Raw genomic sequence first — 20,010 nt, 5'->3', positions numbered from 1 at the left:
CCGCCCCCTCCGCCCCCCCCCCCCCTTAGTACGCCACTGGCTATTATATTGTATATGTTCATTAGTAGTTTATGGTATTGTGTATGATACTTATGAATGTGGGCTGTGTATGAGGGCTGCTCGTGGAATTGTGTGTGGATGGATATGTCACATTGTGTGTTTGGTTGTATGTGTGGGGGCTGTTTGGGGTTTTGCATGTGAGAGGCTGCATGTGGGATTGTGTGCATGTATGTAGATTGTTAGTGGTGTTGCGTTTGTGGGGATTGTGTGTATGTTTGTGTGTGGGCTGTTCGTATTATTTGTATGAGGGGAGGCTTACTCTGCAGGTCTATGTATATCTAGCAGTGTGGGTGGCTTCCCTGGGTTCCAGTAGGGACCAGGCTGGCCAGGTACAGGTCAAGGACAGGAGTTGCAAAAACAGCTGCGGGCTGCTCTACTACAGTGTGGATTCCCATGCACAAGTGCTTGGAGGAACTGATCTGAGATCACTTCCCATACGTTCTGCAATGCATAAATTGAGTATTGTCCTCGCTACCTCTTCGTATTAGCAGATATCTGAAGTTTCACTGAGACTCCTGATAGGCCAGAGCCTGTTTGGCTCTAGCAGCCTTGAGTGCCGTGGAAAGACACCTCGAGTGCCGTGCATGGCACTAGTGCCGTAGGTTGCCTACCCCTGCCTTAGCCTATAGCTCACTTAAAGGATCACTATAGTGCCAGGAAAACAAAGCGGTTTCCTGACACTATAGTGCCCTCAGGGTCCCCCTCCCGTGGAGCTGAAGTTAAAACCCCTTCAGCAGCTTACCTTTATCCACCGGCGCTGGTGACCTCTCCTCAACCACCAATGTCAGCTCCCGAGTGGAGCCGCACGCGCATGCATTCAAACAGTCCATAGGAAAGCATTTCTCATCCAGCGTTGCACATGTGCTTCTAGCTGCTGTTAGGAAGACAGCCACTAGAGGTTGGATTAACCCTGCTATGTAAACATAGCAGTTTCTCTGAAACTGCTATGTTTATATCTGAAGGGTTAAAACCTAAGGGACCTGGCACCGAGACCACTTCATTGAGGTGAAGTAGTCTGGGTGACTATAGTGTCCCTTTAAAGTTTTAATAATCTCTCTGCAGCAGTCTATGCATATATAATGCAGATATATGCTTAATACAATAACTATGTTCCATAATTTTGTTTAGAAGAGTCCATATATAAAACAAGAACTAAAAAAACACTCCAAGCACCATAACCACTACAGCTTTGGCACCCTCCCACAGTCATTAGTGCTTTATGGGTGAGGGGTGTGCTAATTTTATCCTAGTTCATAAAAGTGTGGATTTCTACGAGAAATCAGCACTTGTATAATTAAATTATGGGACATTCCCCAGACAGTCAGGGAGGTTTCCTTCCTCCTTCCGTTAGCTGTACAGAGCTGATGCAAGTGACAGGTGCACTCTAATTGAGCACATCTGCCTCCTTCCCCTCAGACTACTATTGACAGTCCTCAGGCCCGACATGCGCGCTCACAACACAGAGACAACATTTTTATTGTTTTGCTTCACCTTTTATTATACCAAGTGGCAGTGATTGAAAGAGCTTTCAGATTACTTTTTCAATGTGATAGGGGCATAAAAAGCCGAAACAAGAGTGTAAGGAGAATAGAAGGTATAGCAAGGTGTAAGAAGAGGAAAAGTCGGTTGAGGCATGCCGGAACCGACATAGCAGTAGGCCTATAAATAAAGAGGGCAAAAATAGATACAGGCTAGAATTTATTACAATCAACAAAAGGAAGAGCATGAATTACATGGACATATTTTGAAAGGCGTGTCTGAGCTCTTGTACTGGTTGTGGTATGTACAGAGAGTATGCGGAGGACTTCCAACAATCTAGTGTTTTAATTATATGTACAGGTATGTGCTTGCTAGAGGCCGTGGAAGCCGCCCCTATTCTGAAAGAGTGGCCAGAATAGTCGGGAGGGTTGAGACCTAGCCTTGTGATCAATGATCTGACGTAAGTCATAAATTTAGTTGTGGTAAGGACTGACCCGTGTAAAGTTAACAGGGGTTGGGAAGCTTGGATATTATGAGTCAGTAGGTAGGAATCTAGAATCTTAACCGGGCACCATTTATGTGTCGGGTAATAGGCTATGTTAACATCTCGTCCATCCTGTGTAGTTTTAGTGTGTGGAAGGGTAAGTACATAAGTCTCCCAATTTGGCTAGGTGAGACCTCCTGAGGCAATATTGTGGGTTGGTGGTGATAGTAGTGGTAAATTCACGGGGTCTAAGAAAACCGTAGGAAGCCAGGTAAATTGCCATTTTAATTACTGGGTCGGTGAGAGGATCAAAAGGACCGGCATCTAAAAGGTCCGAAAGAGGCTGAAATAATTGGATGTCAATGGGTATCCTCCTATGTGTTGGGGGCGTGTCCGGTTTTCTGAATGCCTCCAAGTATGGATTTGATCTGGTATGAAGACTTGAAGCTGTGTTCGTTGGGAAACAAAAGCAGGAAATAATCATGTGGTGTTGTATACTTGATAGGTACAGTTTGATGGTACTATGTGATAGTGCGAGTTTAAGGTGGCACAAGGAAGCAAAACCTACCACAGTCGACATAGCAAAAGAATCAGTAACACCATATTCCGATAAAAACCTCTTAAACAAAGAGAAGGCCCTGTCATAAGCCCTGCGTGTGTTAATGGAAAGAGACAGTCGGGCAAGGTGACGGCAGTGGGACAACAAGGCGATTAATCCATGATCAGCTCCTGAAATGGAGGGGCGGCAGTGGCAGTGGGGGAGGCCGTAGGCAGAGCTGCGCGGAAGGCCTGAAATTTAAACTGAGACAGCCTGTCAGCAGCGATATTCGTGACACCTGGCACATGAATACAGGTCAGAAAGAAATGATGACTAGCAGCCATCCATGTCAATTTCCTGAGGAACCTCATAATAACAAGGGAGGAAGAACGCCCTTTATTAATGATGTTGCACGTAGCCTGGTTGTCCGAGAAACAGCGATCTAGACAACCCGACCACGCCCGACCCCAAACCACAGCGGGCGCTACAATCGGGTAAATTCCGAAAAGAGCAGAGGTAGTGGAAAAACCCTCAATGCCCAAGATCTCAGATGGGCAAGCACCCCAGAGCCACTCAGAACCGTAAATGGCAGAGAAGCCGTTTATATCCGACCATATCGTGGGTGATGCCTCCTGAAATTTCAAAAGCAAGAATCTCTACCACATGAGCAGATCCGCTGTGTCATGGTCATCGAGCGTGATCCGGCTATCATCGTGCGGGAGAGCGGGAAACAGGGAAAGCAACCGAGATATAAATGCCTGACCCTGTGGGATAATCCTCATAGCAAAATATAATGACCCCAGCAAAGATTGTAACTCCCTCCGGCAGCAAGACCTAGTGCGAATATATTCATCAATGCATGACCGTATATAAACTATTTTCTCCTTGGGCAGTCTGGCCTGCATGGAAACAGTATCAAGCTGAATACCCAGTAAAGTAATGAAGGTGGTCTGGACCTTCTGTTTTGTCCGCGGACACCGGTACACCCAACAACCTCGAAAAGGACAGTAGCCTCCTTCAGACTATGTGGGGGGAATGTGTTCTCAATCATAAAGAAGTCGTCCAGGTAGTGGATGACTGCGGGACACCTATTAATTTTAAGGAGCAACCAGCACAGGGTCTCAGCAAAGATGTCAAACAGTTTCGGGCTACTTTTGGAACCGAAAGTAAGCCAGGGGAAAAAAAATAATACAGGCCCTTCCATTTAACACCGTGCAGGTGCCAGAGCGTAGGGTGTATCGGCAAAAGCTTAAAAGCATTGACAATGTCAGTTTTACTAAGCCAAGCGCCCACCCCAGCTTTAAGGATGGCTGAAATGGCATTATCAATTGTGGAATATTGTAGTGAAATTCCTCGGACGGATTTAGGGAATTCAAACTAGGAATTGCTGCCGAATGAGGGGCGGAGAGATCAACTATCAACCTCTGCTTCATGGAGGTCACAATACCAAAAGGATTAGTCCTCCATGAAGTAAAAGGTGGAGCTTGAAAATGACCTAAAAGAAAACCCCCAGCAACCTCCTGTTGTATGAGAGAGTCATCCATCTCTGGGTGAGCCAGAGCTGATTGCAGGTTCTTACACTCAAAGATACCTGATGGCATATGTATGATGCCTGTATAGAAACCCTCGGAAAAACCAGAGACCAAGAAATCAACAAAGTGCCTGGATGGGTGAGAAGACAACATGGTAGATAAGGCTGACACATTACCAGAGGACAAGTAGGGTTTGGGATACAATTTATTGGAGCACATAGTTTTTGCATGAGCCGAGAAGCACTTGGAACAAACGTGCAGAAGCCTGCATGCGCTAAAACTGCAGGTACCAGCATTAAATTATTACAGACCTGGGACTTCCCCAGGAAGAATATGGGGTGACCCAGTTTGTCCTTGATGACCTTGTGAGGCTGCGGGAAGGGAACAAGGCCGGAGGAAGCCACAGCCATATTGGGACAGAGGTTCGTGGAATTAGATGTGGAGGAGCAGACCGCACAAGCTGGTGTCCTCAGACCCGCGAAGTGTCTGCAGAACAGTACCGTGTCCAGCTTACCCCAGTTCAACCTGGCACCAAACTAAGTGAAAGCTGCAGACACTTTGGCGGAGAAAGACCTGTGGTAGTCGTAAAAGGACATACCGCCGTACGTGTGACCCATGTCCACCAGCTTGTGCATGTAAAGGTCCACTTCCTGCCTCCTAGCAAGGTAGACCGAGCACAAGACATCCCTGGCCCAAACGCCAGGACAAACTCTGGAGACAGCCTGGGGTCCCAGGCCTTGATCACAACTGACAAATCCCCATAGGCATAAGTCTTGTTCTCAACGATATCTTGAGAAACCAGGTTCACGTCCTTGCTGTCCAATATATTCTTCCGAATATTGGCTGGGACCATGTGAGCTGGGTTGAAAATCCAGAGGGGTATCAATACTACATGACAAATTACCCTGGCCAGCCGAGGGAGGGTCAGCCGAAACTGGAGCGGGAAGGTTGGCCGGCCGGCGACTCTGCCCGAGAGGCAGTCTCCAGTCTGTCCAACCTCTGGTTGATTTGCCCCATGGATGACACGAGAGAACACAATGTGGAGTGCACATCAGAGGGGTCAGAGCCACTTGGGCCTTCACCAGCGTCCGCGCGAGTCTTCGCCACCTTCTGGTACGTGCTCCATGCTAAAAGAAAGAAGTGGTAAATTAGAGCAAGAAAAAGGACCAAAGGAAATGTAGGACGAGTGTGAGTTAGCTAGCTAGTGCCGTAAGGCGGCAAAATTATTAAACTAAGTTGGTGACAGGTGAGGCCCTGCTCGATGCTAAGCGGCTTGAGAGGCTCTATCTATGTGTTGGCGTGAGTGAATTTCGTGGCCACGAAACGTTGCGGCGGGTTGTTGGCCTCTCGGTGACCAGTAAAGCATAAGATAGAATGGGAGTGACAGGTGAGGCCCTCTCTATGCCACCTGCGAGGCGACAAACTATCATTTGGCCCGAGGGGCGTAGTACCTCAGAGTATGAGGAGGGGTGTTGGCCTCGCGGGACCACTAACCTAAGGTGAAGAAAGCCAGGCGAGATTACCACTACTGACCCTGACAGACAGCCACGTCTAGACTAGGTGGGGTAGCGAAGTGCGAGACAGGACGTACCTGGGGAAAATTGTAACGAAAACGTAGAGGTGGTACGAGGCAGCAACGTAAGGCAGACCATATCTAGAGTGTGTAGTAAGTACGTCAGAGACCAGGTGGTCAGGCCGTACAGAGGGTGCCTGGAAATAGGTAATAGAATGTGTATTGGTGTATGGCCGCCCAGGGCCTGTATGGGCCAGAGCATGGACCCAGAAAAAGAAACACAGACAAACCTACCTTCCAGAGAAATAAGAGGGCAAGAACGCAGCCCAGCGAAGCAGTGTACTAAACCTGAAAAAGAACACAGATTAGACAAAGCCATGGGGAGTAAAAGGAAACCGAAACTGAACACGAAAGAGCAAAGCAGCGAGAGAGAAAGCAGGAACAAAACCAGATTAACAACCACAGGAGGGACACACTAACCCCAGAAAGTAGAAACACACAGTGATGTACCTTTAAATTATATTACTCAATTTTTTATTTTATTTTTGCAAATTAAATAAGGAAAACCCATACGTCAAAAGTAGTATCACAGTTTTTTATTTATTCATTTTATTTATTTTTATTATAATTTTTTTTTTTAAATTGTAATGTGAACAATACCGAAAACCACCACTAGGGGTCAGTAAAAGAAGGCAAACCATGCGAACGGCAAAGTTGTTCGTGAGGACGGATAGAAAAAACAGGAAACAAGCGAAAGGAGAAAAACTCCCGAACGGGGCTGGGGTAACAGACGAACACATGGGAAAATGAAAAGACAGTGCAGGGGACAGACCTAAACCATGCTGACGCCGATGGACCGCGACCACGGCGCGGCGGCAGGGTAAGTATCTTATGATCCAGTAGAGTCAACGGGACGTGCGGTTTGGGGCGACAGAGTCGGAAAAACGGAGCCCAAACGGAACCCAGGCAGCGGTGGAAGGCGGACAGGAAAGGAAAGCCATGAGGACCAGGAATGGAGCGAGGAAAGGCGAACGGAACCAGCATCATGCAACGCTAAGGAACGAACGGGACAGGTGGAGGTGAGTAGTGGGCTAAATAGAGTGCCCCTCCCACAACTGCAGGCCAAGCCTTCACATTTATTATTCCTGCCTACTGTTGTGGAGACAGGCTCAGGCACCGAGTGTAGTGGTGTTGTGGAGACAGGCTCAGGCACCGAGTGTAGTGGTGTTGTGGAGACAGGCTCAGGCACCGAGTGTAGTGGTGTTGTGGAGACAGGCTCAGGCACCGAGTGTAGTGGTGTTGTGGAGACAGGCTCAGGCACCGAGTGTAGTGGTGTTGTGGAGACAGGCTCAGGCACCGAGTGTAGTGGTGTTGTGGAGACAGGCTCAGGCACCGAGTGTAGTGGTGTTGTGGAGACAGGCTCAGGCACCGAGTGTAGTGGTGTTGTGGAGACAGGCTCAGGCACCGAGTGTAGTGGTGTTGTGGAGACAGGCTCAGGCACCGAGTGTAGTGGTGTTGTGGAGACAGGCTCAGGCACCGAGTGTAGTGGTGTTGTGGAGACAGGCTCAGGCACCGAGTGTAGTGGTGTTGTGCAGACAGGCTCAGGCACCGAGTGTAGTGGTGTTGTGGAGACAGGCTCAGACACCGAGTGTAGTGGTGTTGTGGAGACAGGCTCAGGCACCGAGTGTAGTGGTGTTGTGGAGACAGGTTTGGAGACTATGGTAAGGCCTAATAGAAAGCAGTTGTTGGGGGATTCTATCATAAGAGGTGTGGAGCTGGACAATAGTGGTCTTGTGAGATGTCTTCCCGGAGCTACTACGTATTTGTAATATTGTTAAGCGAGCAAAGCAAAAAGGGAAATTGGATGTACTTGTCCATCAAGGGACAAATGACTTGGCTTGCAACGAGGTTTCAGAGGTAAAGGAAGTTTTTGGTGTTAATGCCAATGATATACGGCAGGTTGCTTCCACACTGTCATTCTCTGAAGTTCTGCCTGTGCATAACACTCAGAACGACAGGCGGATGCGTAAGGGACTTGTGGCTTTGTAAATGCTGTGGAGAGCAAGGATTTGGCTTCATTTCTCATGGTAGCTCTGTTTGGAATGGAAATAAACTTTACACAAAAGATGGCTTTCATCTTTCTCAAAAGGGTGATAAAACATCAATTCAATTGCCCCCCAAAACATGGACAGAAGGTGCCTGTAGCAAGTGTGTTTACAAAAATAAGTTTAGAGTCATATCTACAAATGCTTTCATTTTATGAAATAAGATCCATGAACTTGTGGCAATAATGGCAACTGATAATGTAGATTTAGTCGCTGTTACTGATACATGGAATAATGAGAAAAATGACCGGGACATATACATATACTGTTTATATAGAAAAGAATAAAAAACGATCCAGTGATCATCAGTCAGTGTGGTTTAATATAAGAACAGTGATAGTCATTATATACACACTGCACTCACACACTGCACTCATATACACACACTGCATTCATTATATACACACTGCATACACACTGCACTCATACACGCACTGCACTCATATACACGCACTGCACTCATATACACGCACTGCACTCATATACACGCACTGCACTCCATTCATTATATACACACTGCATTCATACACACACTGAATACACACACAGCATTCATATACACACTGCATTCATACACACACACACTGCATTCATTATATACACACACTGTAAATAAATATTAAATTAATATAATTTTTGTAGGATCTAATTTTATTTAGAAATTTACCAGTAGCTGCTGCATTTTCCACCCTAGTCTTATACTCGAGTCAATACGTTTTCCCAGTTTTTTGGGGTAAAATTAGGGGCCTCGGCTTATATTCGGGTCGGCTTATACTCGAGTATATACGGTAATTTGTTACATGTGAGTTTACAGAGGAAGATGTTCTATATCAACTGTCAAAAGTAAAGACACACAAGTCAATGGTACCTGATGGAATACACCCAAAGTTATTAAAAGATCTTAGTGGTGTACTAGCAAAACCATTAAAAGATTTATTTAACCAATCATTGTTAAAGGATCACTATAGGGTCAGGAACACAAACATGAAGCTGTAACTCTGCATGCTGTTTGACTCAGAAAAACCAAGCAGTCTGCTGACATCATCAGAAGTGGTAGCCTGATCCAATCACAGTGCTTCCCCATAGGATTGGGTGAGACTGACAGAGATCAGGGGCAGAGCCAGCATGATTCAAACACAGCCCTGGCCAATCAGCATCTCCTCATAGAGATGAATTCAACCAATTAATCTCTGAGGAACGTTCTGTGTCTGCATGCAGAGGGAGGAGATACTGAATGTGTGGATGCATTTTAGGCAGCCATGACCCAGGAAGGATCTCTAACAGCTGTCATGGATAAAATACTAAAATGTCTTTTTTACTATTATACATTTGTGTCTTATTTGTCCCACATTCCCTAATATCCTTGTAAGAGGGTCATAATGTCTTACACATGTGTGCTCAGTAACTATTTCCTCTGTAAAATCCTCCTACCTTCCCCCCTTCCCATCGAGCAAGCCTCGTGTAACAAATTCCTGTGTTAAAAGAACAACTTCCTTTACTAACTCCTCCCCCACTTCCTTTGTGCCAGTTAACAGCTATATGCCACGTGTAACAAAATGGAGAATCACTGTTAAAGTAACTGAAAGAAACTACTCACGCCCCCTCCCATCGTGTAACCAAGATGGAGCTGGAATATGGGTGGGAGAACTCTGTAATGATGACATCACATCCTGTAGGGTGGGTTTAGACCAGACCCCTTAGACTGTTAACCAATTGTTGAATGTATACTGTATGTTTAACTGTGACTCTGTACATTATGTATTTCTGCTTTAAAAGGAGCTCCCACTCCAGGGAATAAAGGCATTCCTCAGGTTTTTCACTGATCAGAAACTTTGTCTCAGGTGTGAATGACTTCTAGGGAAAGCGTGCACGCATTAATTAATCAATTTGGAAGGAGTAGATAGACAAATAATCAAAGTTTTCTTTGATCTAAAACACAGCCATCTGAGGAGTGGCCAGTGAAGTTATCACTAGGCTGTAATGTAAACACTGCTTTTTCTCTGAAAAGACAATGTTTACAGCAAAAAGCCTGAAGGTAATGATTCTACTCACCAGACCAAATCCAATAAGTTTGTAGTGGTTCTGGTGATTATAGTGTCCCCTTAATTGAATCTGCTACTTCTGAACACAGTTGTATTTATTGCTTATGTTGATTTACCAATTTATTTGTATTACGTGTATCTTACAGGGATTGCTTGCAATTATGGAGATCTGAAAAGAAGACACGTTCTCAGAGAGGGGGGTGGCCCTCCCCCTCCAACCCTCCTTGTACGGTGCTTGATTTTTGCCAGAAACTAAAGACTTTTGAATGTATTGTACAAACAAAAATATTTTTGTATGAAATTTGTGTGGGAATATAGATTAATATATATTTTTTTAGGACTTTTGAGTGCCAAAGCTATTTTTGTAGCACATAAACTGAATGAAGAAGTTATCAAAACATCTAATGTTTCTGTCTTGAGTTTTTCTTTATCTTTCTTTTTTATTTATTTTTAATTTGGGCAAATTACGTAAGGAATCTGCAAAGCTGGAAGTGAGTAAAAATGGATTCGTTATGGCCAGAGTGCACAACTAAGTGCCGATCTCTCCAACATGCTTTGGATATTGTGTCTGTGATCACCAGAGGAAATGAACATCAGATAAAGGCCTTTCTCTCCTCTTATTGCTGTAATGCCACTACACTAAAAGATGATTGTGGGCGTACCGCTACTCACATTGCAGCATCCTGTGGGAAAAAGGGAGTTCTTGATTGGCTAGCTACAGTCAAAGGAGTAGATTTGTCAATCAAAGACAAAGAATCTGGTTGGACAGCTTTACACAGGAGTATTTTCTATGGACATATTGATTGTGCTTTGTCTTTACTTAAAGTAAGTACCAAATCATGTTCTGAAGCAGTATGTTCATGCTCCCAATCTGATACGTAATCAGTGTGAATCAGCCAGTATAAATACACATGTTTTTGTGACAGCAGTTCTGCAACAGCATAATTTTAGCTTTTGCCCCAGATAAGCAAATTCCTGGCACCATCCCAGTGTTGTCATTTTTTTCCTCCAATTTTAACTGGCACCATGACATGAGGTCCAGTCTCTCTTCCCAGAAGAGGGATCGGACTGCAGGCACCCTACATACCATAAGTGGCAAGCCATTCAAAACTGGTTTGACTCTTAACAGTGAGAACTACTGGCACCCTAAAACACAACAGCAAGAGTTAGTTATGGTGCTTAGAGTTCACCTTTAATGAAGCATAATCATACAGTAAAATGTTTACTTTGGACTTAAAGGAACACTAAAGGGTCAGGGACACAAACTTGTATTCCTGACCCTATAGTGTTAAAACCACCATCTCTCCTCCCTATATATAGTAAAATCTTACTTGTATTCAAGTCTGCAGCTGCTGGCTCTGCCCGTCTGCTGACATAATCAGAAGTGATGCTCTGAGCCAATCACAATGCTTCCCCATATGATTGTCAAGGAGGCAGATCAGGGGCAGAGCCAGCAGAAGTCAAACACAGCCCTGGTCAATCAGCATCTCCTCATAGAGATTAATTGAATCAATGTATCTCTATGAGGAAAGTTCAGTGTCTGCATTCAGAGCGTGGAGACACTGAATGGCAGTGCTGCTCACTGTCCAGTACTGCCCCAGGAATGACCTCTAGCAGCCTTCCGAAGAGTGGTCAGTGGAGTTATCACTAGGTTGTAATGTAAATTCTGCATTTTCTCTGAAAAGACAGGGTTTACTGCAAGATTATTATACTCTCCAGAACAAATGCAATATGTTTCTACTGTATAGTTAAATATATATTTTTTTGTTCTGACATCACTATATAACAAGTTATAGAATAAAATAATAAACTCGAATTAGTGTGTATATTTTAATTCATAGTTCTGCTAGATATTAAAATACTTAAAACAGAAAATATTAGATTCTTCTTAAAAGCCACTTTCACAACATCTGGGGTTTTCTGGGCAAATCCCTTGTTCCGGCTGTATGTAGTGATAAAAGGCTTGCTTTAAGTTTTCATGTGCATTTCAACTGTCCAGCTGTAAATAGTGTCCCCAAATACCACCAGTTACCCTTAATATCCTAATTGCCCTAAGTTTTGGTGCATGTTTGTGCCAGGTGTACTACTATGTATGTATGACTTTTGTATGTATACTCCTATGACATCTAGTGGTGTGGAGTGACACTTATGGTTTAGGTGAAGCTAAATCTTGTAGAATTCAGATCAAAGCAATTTACAGATGAATAGCTTATGTACAATAATTGTTCTTTTACCAGCTTGACCCCACAGGATATAATTTCACTTTATTGAACATAATATTCAAGAGCGCTAAATCTTCTAATGTAACTTTAACTGTTTTCCTTTCCTTGTAGCATGGCAGTAATCTTCACATTCAAGACAAAGATGGGTACACTGCCCTGGATATGATAATGAAAGATAGACCTTCTCACATTGTGTTCAAAATCAGTGGTAAGAATTGTTTTCACATCATTTGTCTTGTGCTCTTATTAAAGGGATACTGTAGTGCCAGGAATACAAAGCTGTATACTACCTCTGCATCCCCCCTCCCTCGCGCCCTCCTCCCTGGTAAATAAAGGGATAAAAACCCTTCAGTTACTGACATTATCCCAGCGCCGATGTCCTTCGGCACTAGGTTCGAAGCTCCGCTTTCTTCGACAAGGCAAATGCTGCGCAAGCATTAGACCTCCCCATAGGAAAGCATTGAATCAATACTTTCCTATGGTGAAAAATCTGACGCTGGAGGTCCTCATGCAGAGCGTGAGGAAGTCCAGCATCAGATAACGGCACAAAAATATGTTACGATTCCGCAAGCGCCCCCAGTGGCTGTCTATTATACAGCCCTGGGGGCAGACTTAGTGCTGCAATGTAAACAGTAGTGCTGTGTCCCTTTTGCACTACGTGCAAAAGGGACACAGCACCCAGACCACTTCAATGAGCTGAAGTGGTCTACGTGCCTACAGTGTCCCTTTAAAGGACCACTATAGGCACCCAGACCACTTCATCTCAATGAAGTGGTCTGGGTGCCAGGTCCATTTAGGGTTAACCCTTTCTGCTGTAAACATAGCAGTTTCAGAGAAACTGCTATGTTTACCTATGGGTTAATCCAACCTCTAGTGGCTGTCTCACTGACAGGCGCTAGAGGCGCTTCCGTGCTTCTCACTGTGATTTTCACAGTGAGAAGACGCCAGCATCCTTAGGAAAGCATTGAGAAATGCTTTCATATGGACTGACTGACTGCACGTGCGGCTCTTGTCGCGCATGCGCATTCAGCCGATGACGTCTGAAGGAGGAGGAGAGTCCCCAGCACTGAGGGAGCCCGGTGCTGGAGAAAGGTACGATTTTAACGCCCTTCCTCCCTTTAGAGCCTGGCGGGAGGGGGCAATGAGGGTTGCAACGATTTTGTTTTCCTGGCACTATGGTGGTCCTTTAAGTGAGAGGGATACACCCTATCAGTCCTTCCCAAAAATAGTGCAGCAAAATTTTAATTCTAGTTCTCTTCTAGTTAATCTCTACACTTGTATCATCTCGAATTTGCTAAGGTAGTTGATGGTGGATGTGCAAAGGGGAACATAGGAGAAAATATATTATTTGAAAAATCTAATTAGTCAACTAGTCCAACAGCACTACGTGCAAAAGGGACACAGCACCCAGACCACTTCAATGAGCTGAAGTGGTCTACGTGCCTACAGTGTCCCTTTAAAGGACCACTATAGGCACCCAGACCACTTCATCTCAATGAAGTGGTCTGGGTGCCAGGTCCATTTAGGGTTAACCCTTTCTGCTGTAAACATAGCAGTTTCAGAGAAACTGCTATGTTTACCTATGGGTTAATCCAACCTCTAGTGGCTGTCTCACTGACAGGCGCTAGAGGCGCTTCCGTGCTTCTCACTGTGATTTTCACAGTGAGAAGACGCCAGCATCCTTAGGAAAGCATTGAGAAATGCTTTCATATGGACTGACTGACTGCACGTGCGGCTCTTGTCGCGCATGCGCATTCAGCCGATGACGTCTGAAGGAGGAGGAGAGTCCCCAGCACTGAGGGAGCCCGGTGCTGGAGAAAGGTACGATTTTAACGCCCTTCCTCCCTTTAGAGCCTGGCGGGAGGGGGCAATGAGGGTTGCAACGATTTTGTTTTCCTGGCACTATGGTGGTCCTTTAAGTGAGAGGGATACACCCTATCAGTCCTTCCCAAAAATAGTGCAGCAAAAATTTAATTCTAGTTCTCTTCTAGTTAATCTCTACACTTGTATCATCTCGAATTTGCTAAGGTAGTTGATGGTGGATGTGCAAAGGGGAACATAGGAGAAAATATATTATTTGAAAAATCTAATTAGTCAACTAGTCCAACAGTTGTCTTAGATAAATCCACAATGAATTGGCACAAACCTCATGCCAGTATAATCCTCACCCACAAATTAAAAGGACATTAAACTGGACAAATACAATTAATTATTAAAATCACTATTTAGTAGATATACCCACAATGAAAACATACATGCATTTTATTATGCTTTAATTTCTTTGGGTTATTTCTAAAAACAGCTTTGCAAGCCCTCCCCTTTTTTCCCAGCCCAGGCTTTCTTGTGGCTGTCCAATCACAGACTTCCCAGTGTAGCTCTGTGAGAAGTCTTTGCAAGGCAGGTGCTTTGAGCAATTGCCTGCCTCTTGAGTTTAGCTCCAGTGAGATAAGGAGCCAGAAAGTCTCAGGACCGGATGTCTGATATACAGCCAGGGTGTGTAACAAGTTTAATTTATAAAAGTGCCAATTTCTATTGGAATATTCATTTTTTGTAAAATGGTAGAAGAGGGCACAGTGTTCACTCATAAAGTACTTCAACTTTAGGGGTCTGGAGTCTTATTTTATCTCTAATTTACATAAATACTTTTGAAAATAAAATGTCAGAAAAAATAATCTGTAAATATAATATTTCATTGGACAAGCCATATCCTCATTTAGATAATAGACACATTTTAGATGCTTAATTATGTACAACAAAATGTTGCCTCTATATACCGAGAATCTTTAGTCACCACAGTTTTTCATTGTACTATTTATTTTTTATGTTTTTTGAGAGGGATGCAGAAAAATATAATTGATAATAAACAGGGCCCTGAGGGAGGGAGTACCTAATAACCCTATAGTGCAAGGAAAAAGAGTTTGTTTTCTTGGCACTATAGTGCTCCTTTGATTGTTGACATCCATACATTGAAACACTAAATCCAGAATTCCAATTCTAGATAAAATGTAAATAAAACACATAAGGGACATGATAAGAATACTCCTTGGAGACCCGCTCTCTAGTAAGAGATATCTGATAAGGTTATGACGACTTAGTTGTTAATCTAAGGATAAGATAGTAAATATAAATGACACTAAAATATAATGACAAAGTAACCAATTTTCTTTTTTCTTCATTAGAGTGTAGGATATATATTAATTTTCATTAGCAGTTAAGTATAACTATTTGTAATATTTATATTTAATTTATTATGCTAAATGATTAACAATATGACAATTTATTATGAATAAAAAGGGACCCCTCTTTTGAGCTGTAAAAAATATTTTAAAAAAGTTTTTACTTGCCATTTTTCCAGCATTGAGGGTCACTTGATTCTCTATGTAGGGATAATTGTGAGACAAAATATTAAAAATATTTTGTAAAAATTATAAAATAATTGTATTAATATTAAAAAATATTATTATATAAACATTAATACGTCTGATATTTCTTTATTTCGCAATTTCATTCTGTAGGCATTGCTTCTTCAATGATTGATTGTCCAATTCAATGCTTCTCATAGAGCAGTATTGGGGACGATATACGTGACAAGCACTACTCACATCCAATCAAATACTTCTCATTGGGCTGCATTTGATGACGTTCTCCTGCAATGTGTGAAGACGTTGAACGTCACAGCACCAAGTCAAACCCGGTAATTGCAGTGGAAGTACCTGTAGTTGTGTTTAACACTACAATGAAAACATTGCCATTTCTACAAATTGGCAATTTCTTGTTGTTGCAGGGCTAAAACGATAGGGCTGCTGCACCCAAACCACTTCACGGAGATTAAGTAGTTTCTTCTATACTATACACTATAGTCACCTGAACAACTACAGCTTAATGTAGTTGTTCAGGTATGATCTATAGCTCCCTGCTGGCAATCTAATGTAAACACTGTATTTTCAGAGAAAATACAGTGTTTACATTGATTGATAGGAATACCTCCAGTGGCCGTCACTCAGACCGGCCGCGCGCATGCACGGTAGTGCGCTCAGGACTTCAGAGGGCGGTATGAATGCCGCCCTCTGAAGTATGTGCGCATGTGTGGCGAAGCCGCGCATGCGCACGAGGGAGCAATGACGCTTCCAAATGGAAGCGTCTGATTGCTCCCTGCTCGTGCCCACCTATTTAGTCATTTTGACGAAAAAGGGGGCGCGGCTTCACGAGGCTCCCGGCGCTGGAACCAGGTGAGTAAAGAGGCTTGGCTGGAGAGTCCCTTCAACGTCCTTGATTTGCCTAAACACTGCAATTTGTTTTGCCTATGTAACAATACATATATCTTGTACTGTAAAATATTTACTGTAAATTGTTTATTCATTTACAAGTATTTTGTATTTTCATGAAAAATAAGCATTAACAAGGTGGGATTTTCTAGTTATTTAATTTTTTCATATAGAGAGCGAGAGAGCATAGTTGGTAACATGCATTGTAACAATGTTAACTATATGTAACATTATAGCACTGTTATTTACTTTGAAATAAAAATAAAAATGGTTTCTCTTTTTTTCTCAGGGGGAATTAGTCTATGAGCTATAAACAATAGCAATGTTTTTAATAGTTGTTCAGGATTGTAAACTGAAGTATTCAAGATGGTTTGTTGTTCATTATAGTAATTTTGCAATAATTGGTTAAAACATTTATCCTCTGTCATATACTTTTAAAAATAATAATTAATTCTGTTGTTATTCTGATTGCTTAAAGATCCTACTGAACTCTACACATGGGGTAATAATATTAATTTCACTTTGGGACATGGCAATCAACAGAGCAAGCATCATCCGGAATTAGTGGATATGTTCCCTCGTACTGGAATATATATAAAACAGGTATTGAGCTTCACATTCTTTCTAGATGATTATACTATTAAGCTTAAAATTGATGTGCAAAATGTCTTGTTATAGTACCTTTTAATACATATAGTTATACATATTTTATATGTAATACAGATATCACTATATTAACTGAGCAAGAAACAAAAAGCAACAACTTAGGAATGGTAAGGTAAGAAGAAGTAAAGCAAGTTGCAGCTGTCAAAACAGGATTTGGCAACATTCATTACTCCAGATATGGTGGACTACATATCCCATAATGCTGGAAAAGCATCAGGGGATACGTAGTTTACAACATCTGAAGTGCTGAAGATTTCCTACCCTGTATTAAAGGGTCAGTCAATGTACCATAACCTACTACATGCTGTTGTAGTGGTTAAGGTGACATTATGCTGTGGTCGCCATCTACTTTTTTTCGGGGGGAAAACGCACTCAAGACCTGGCTCCTTCTTTGTCTTTTGCTGATGCAGAAGTTCCACTTGAGTGTTAGCGGTTCTCCATCTTTTAAAGCAGCCCATTGGCTGAGCTTGTCAACTCACCTGCTCAACCTATGGATGACATTAAAATATAGATGAAAAATTGGAGGTTGTTCCCACAGCCTAATAGCACATTAACAACGATGTTGGCAAAATCCAGGTAATCTTTGATAATGTAAAAAATTAAAATTTCTTGTGTTTTTGAACATCAGCAAATATTGGAGACCAGAGAAACTCCTTATGTAGCATATAGAGCCATTAATGTGCTACTAAAATTAATGAAATGTAAAAGGAGAGCTGTAGATTATAATGGAAGGATGAGTGCACATTGAGATTTAGCTGGGACTGATTTTTGGTGGAAAGCAGGATGATTGGTTGCTCTATGTACCCTTAAAATTACTGTGAGTTAGAAAATAAAATTAAAGATTAGGTAATAAACTATTTGTGTTCTTTTTATTGACTTCTCAGAAAATGAGGCATCAAAACCTGTTTTACATCTAAATGTCATTGTTCACTATAATTTATTGCTTTTGATATATCATGTCCCCCCAATTAAAAAGGAGAATGAACCCCAGAAGTCTTTGAGACACCACCTACTTCTTCCACAGAAAAGCCTTAGTTATATTTCTGCCTCCTTTGGAGATATTTGAACATCATGCTGTGGGAGTTTAAAAGGACACTTCAGCTAATTGAAGTGGTCTGGGTGCTGTGTCCCTTTTGCACCTGGTGCAATTAACCAAGTTCCAGGGAACTGCAATGTTTACATTGCAGCATGAAGTCTGTCCTCAGTGGCTGTCTTACAGACAGCCACTGGGGGCACTTCTGGAATCCTAACGGACTTTTGGTAGGTTACCTCACGCTTTCCATGAGGACCCCCAGCGTCAGATTTTTCCCCATAGGAAAGCATTGATTCAATACTTTCCTATGGGGAGATCTAATGCAGGCACAGCATTTGCCGCTCATTGCACATTAGACCCCGCTCATTGTAGGCCGTCGGAGGGGGCGGAGCTTCGACCCAGCACCAAGGGACATCAGCGCTGGGATAAGATAAGTAAATAAAGGGTTTTTAACCATTTATTTACCGGTGAGGGTCAGATGCGAGAGAGGCAGAGGGATCGGTGGTGGCAGGAATACAGCTTTGGCACTACAGTATCCCTTTAATTACTTTATATGATAATCAATGTACAGTAGTTTCCTTTCAGAAGTGTTGTTCTCTTTGGCAGAGAAGTTTAGATTTCTAGAGACTGATGTGATCTGTCTCAACGAGAAGCTCCAAGCTCCTGAGCAATTGTACCCTATCCGTGAACACAAAAGCAGCCTTGATAGATCCTGTAGAATCACAGCCTCATCTATGTGTTTGCTCCATTTGCAATATTACCGTAATTTGTGAACAGGATTCATCAGAAGTATTTGCAGTGATCCTCACATGGGGTTCATACCTTACAGGGCTTGGTTTTTTAATTTGATCAAGATGACGTCTTGGTTATTGGATCTTCCTCTTCAGTTAAGAAAGGGACATCTCACAAGTAATGGATTCTAGTGGATAAAAAACCCTCTAACTCTCACTCGTGTAGTGCATCATTTAATATGAATCAGTAGATTTTAAAACAAAATTACATTTGTCAGTGCTTTGCTGTTCTAATCAAGCTTGTTTTGTTACACTGAGGTATATATTTGCTATTTTTTTTTTTAGGTGGTACTTTGCGAGTTTCACTCGGTGTTCTTGTCTCAGAAGGGGCAAGTGTATTCATGTGGGCATGGTCAAGGGGGTCGTCTTGGTCATGGAGATGAACTCACGTGTTTGGTATGTTTTCAGTGATCTGTATTTTTGAGAGGACATATTTTAATGAACATGTAATTGGCCTAGTTATTATAATACATGTAAAAGGGGGTTAAAGTTACTTTTAACTGTACACAGTTATACTTGCAAGAATGTGAGAATTACAAATGTATTCATGCATGAATTTTAGGGCCTATTAAAGGGCAGTCTAAGCACCATAATCATTCAGGCTTTGACACCATCCATAGACCTACATTCCCTCCATTGTGGAGAACTTAAAACATGGAGCTGTTCACATGTCCTTTAGCAATAATTCATTCAAATGATGCAATACCCCAGGGAGAACCTCACCAACTCAAGCATATATACTACACATGGAAAGAATACATATAAGGTGTTGTAGCATACGTTTTATTGACTTTTTATTGAAAAAAAAAATGCCAGTAACATATCAAATATAAATTCTAGTAAAAGTGACAGAAAAATATAAATACATAATACATTCAAAAAACAACCATGTGGGGGGGCTGAGCCGAGCGCCGTGAGGTTATTGCCACTTGATTTGAATGCTCCATGCCGGGTGGACTAAAAGAGACCCTAACTCGACACTATTTGCCCTAATCTTCGAGACAACACTCATGCTATAATGTCTGGCCACAAAAGTAAGCAGAAAAGCAAAAAATCTGCCTTCTATGCCATGAAAAAACAAATTAAAGCGGTAATCCTGCAGGAAGGCCTGGAAGATGGCAACTGCGAGTCGGAAGTCAGCCACGACTCGTGCTTTCTATTCTCTAACACACAGAGTAAGGAGTGCCTGCTGACTACATCCCTGCTCCAAGCCATGCTGGATGCTCAATCTGCAAAGTTGATAGCCCAATTCCAGTCCTCGATATCAGAACTGGAGAGGG

The 20,010-nt window shown here is 42.6% G+C and overlaps 1 protein-coding gene across 3 annotated transcripts in view; it reads left to right on the top strand.

Annotated features, from left to right (window-relative positions):
- Positions 1-20,010, top strand: part of IBTK (inhibitor of Bruton tyrosine kinase) — a 127,923-nt gene that overhangs the window by 3,277 nt on the left and 104,636 nt on the right. For 2 of the 3 annotated variants that reach the window (XM_063443026.1, XM_063443025.1), the window contains exons 2-5: positions 9,900-10,578; positions 12,087-12,183; positions 16,719-16,843; positions 19,016-19,126. In XM_063443026.1, the coding sequence (XP_063299096.1) occupies positions 10,255-10,578; positions 12,087-12,183; positions 16,719-16,843; positions 19,016-19,126 (657 nt within the window). In that variant the 5' untranslated portion in view covers positions 9,900-10,254. Of the gene's footprint in view, positions 1-9,899; positions 10,579-12,086; positions 12,184-15,591; positions 15,670-16,718; positions 16,844-19,015; positions 19,127-20,010 lie in introns of those variants that run through there. The other variant, XM_063443027.1, reaches the window with a different exon arrangement.

The sequence above is a fragment of the Pelobates fuscus genome, chromosome 2, assembly GCF_036172605.1.
Source record: "Pelobates fuscus isolate aPelFus1 chromosome 2, aPelFus1.pri, whole genome shotgun sequence".
Lineage (NCBI taxonomy): Eukaryota > Metazoa > Chordata > Amphibia > Anura > Pelobatidae > Pelobates > Pelobates fuscus.
Note: the sequence above shows the minus strand (reverse complement) of the source record. Positions and strands in the feature narration are given on the sequence as shown.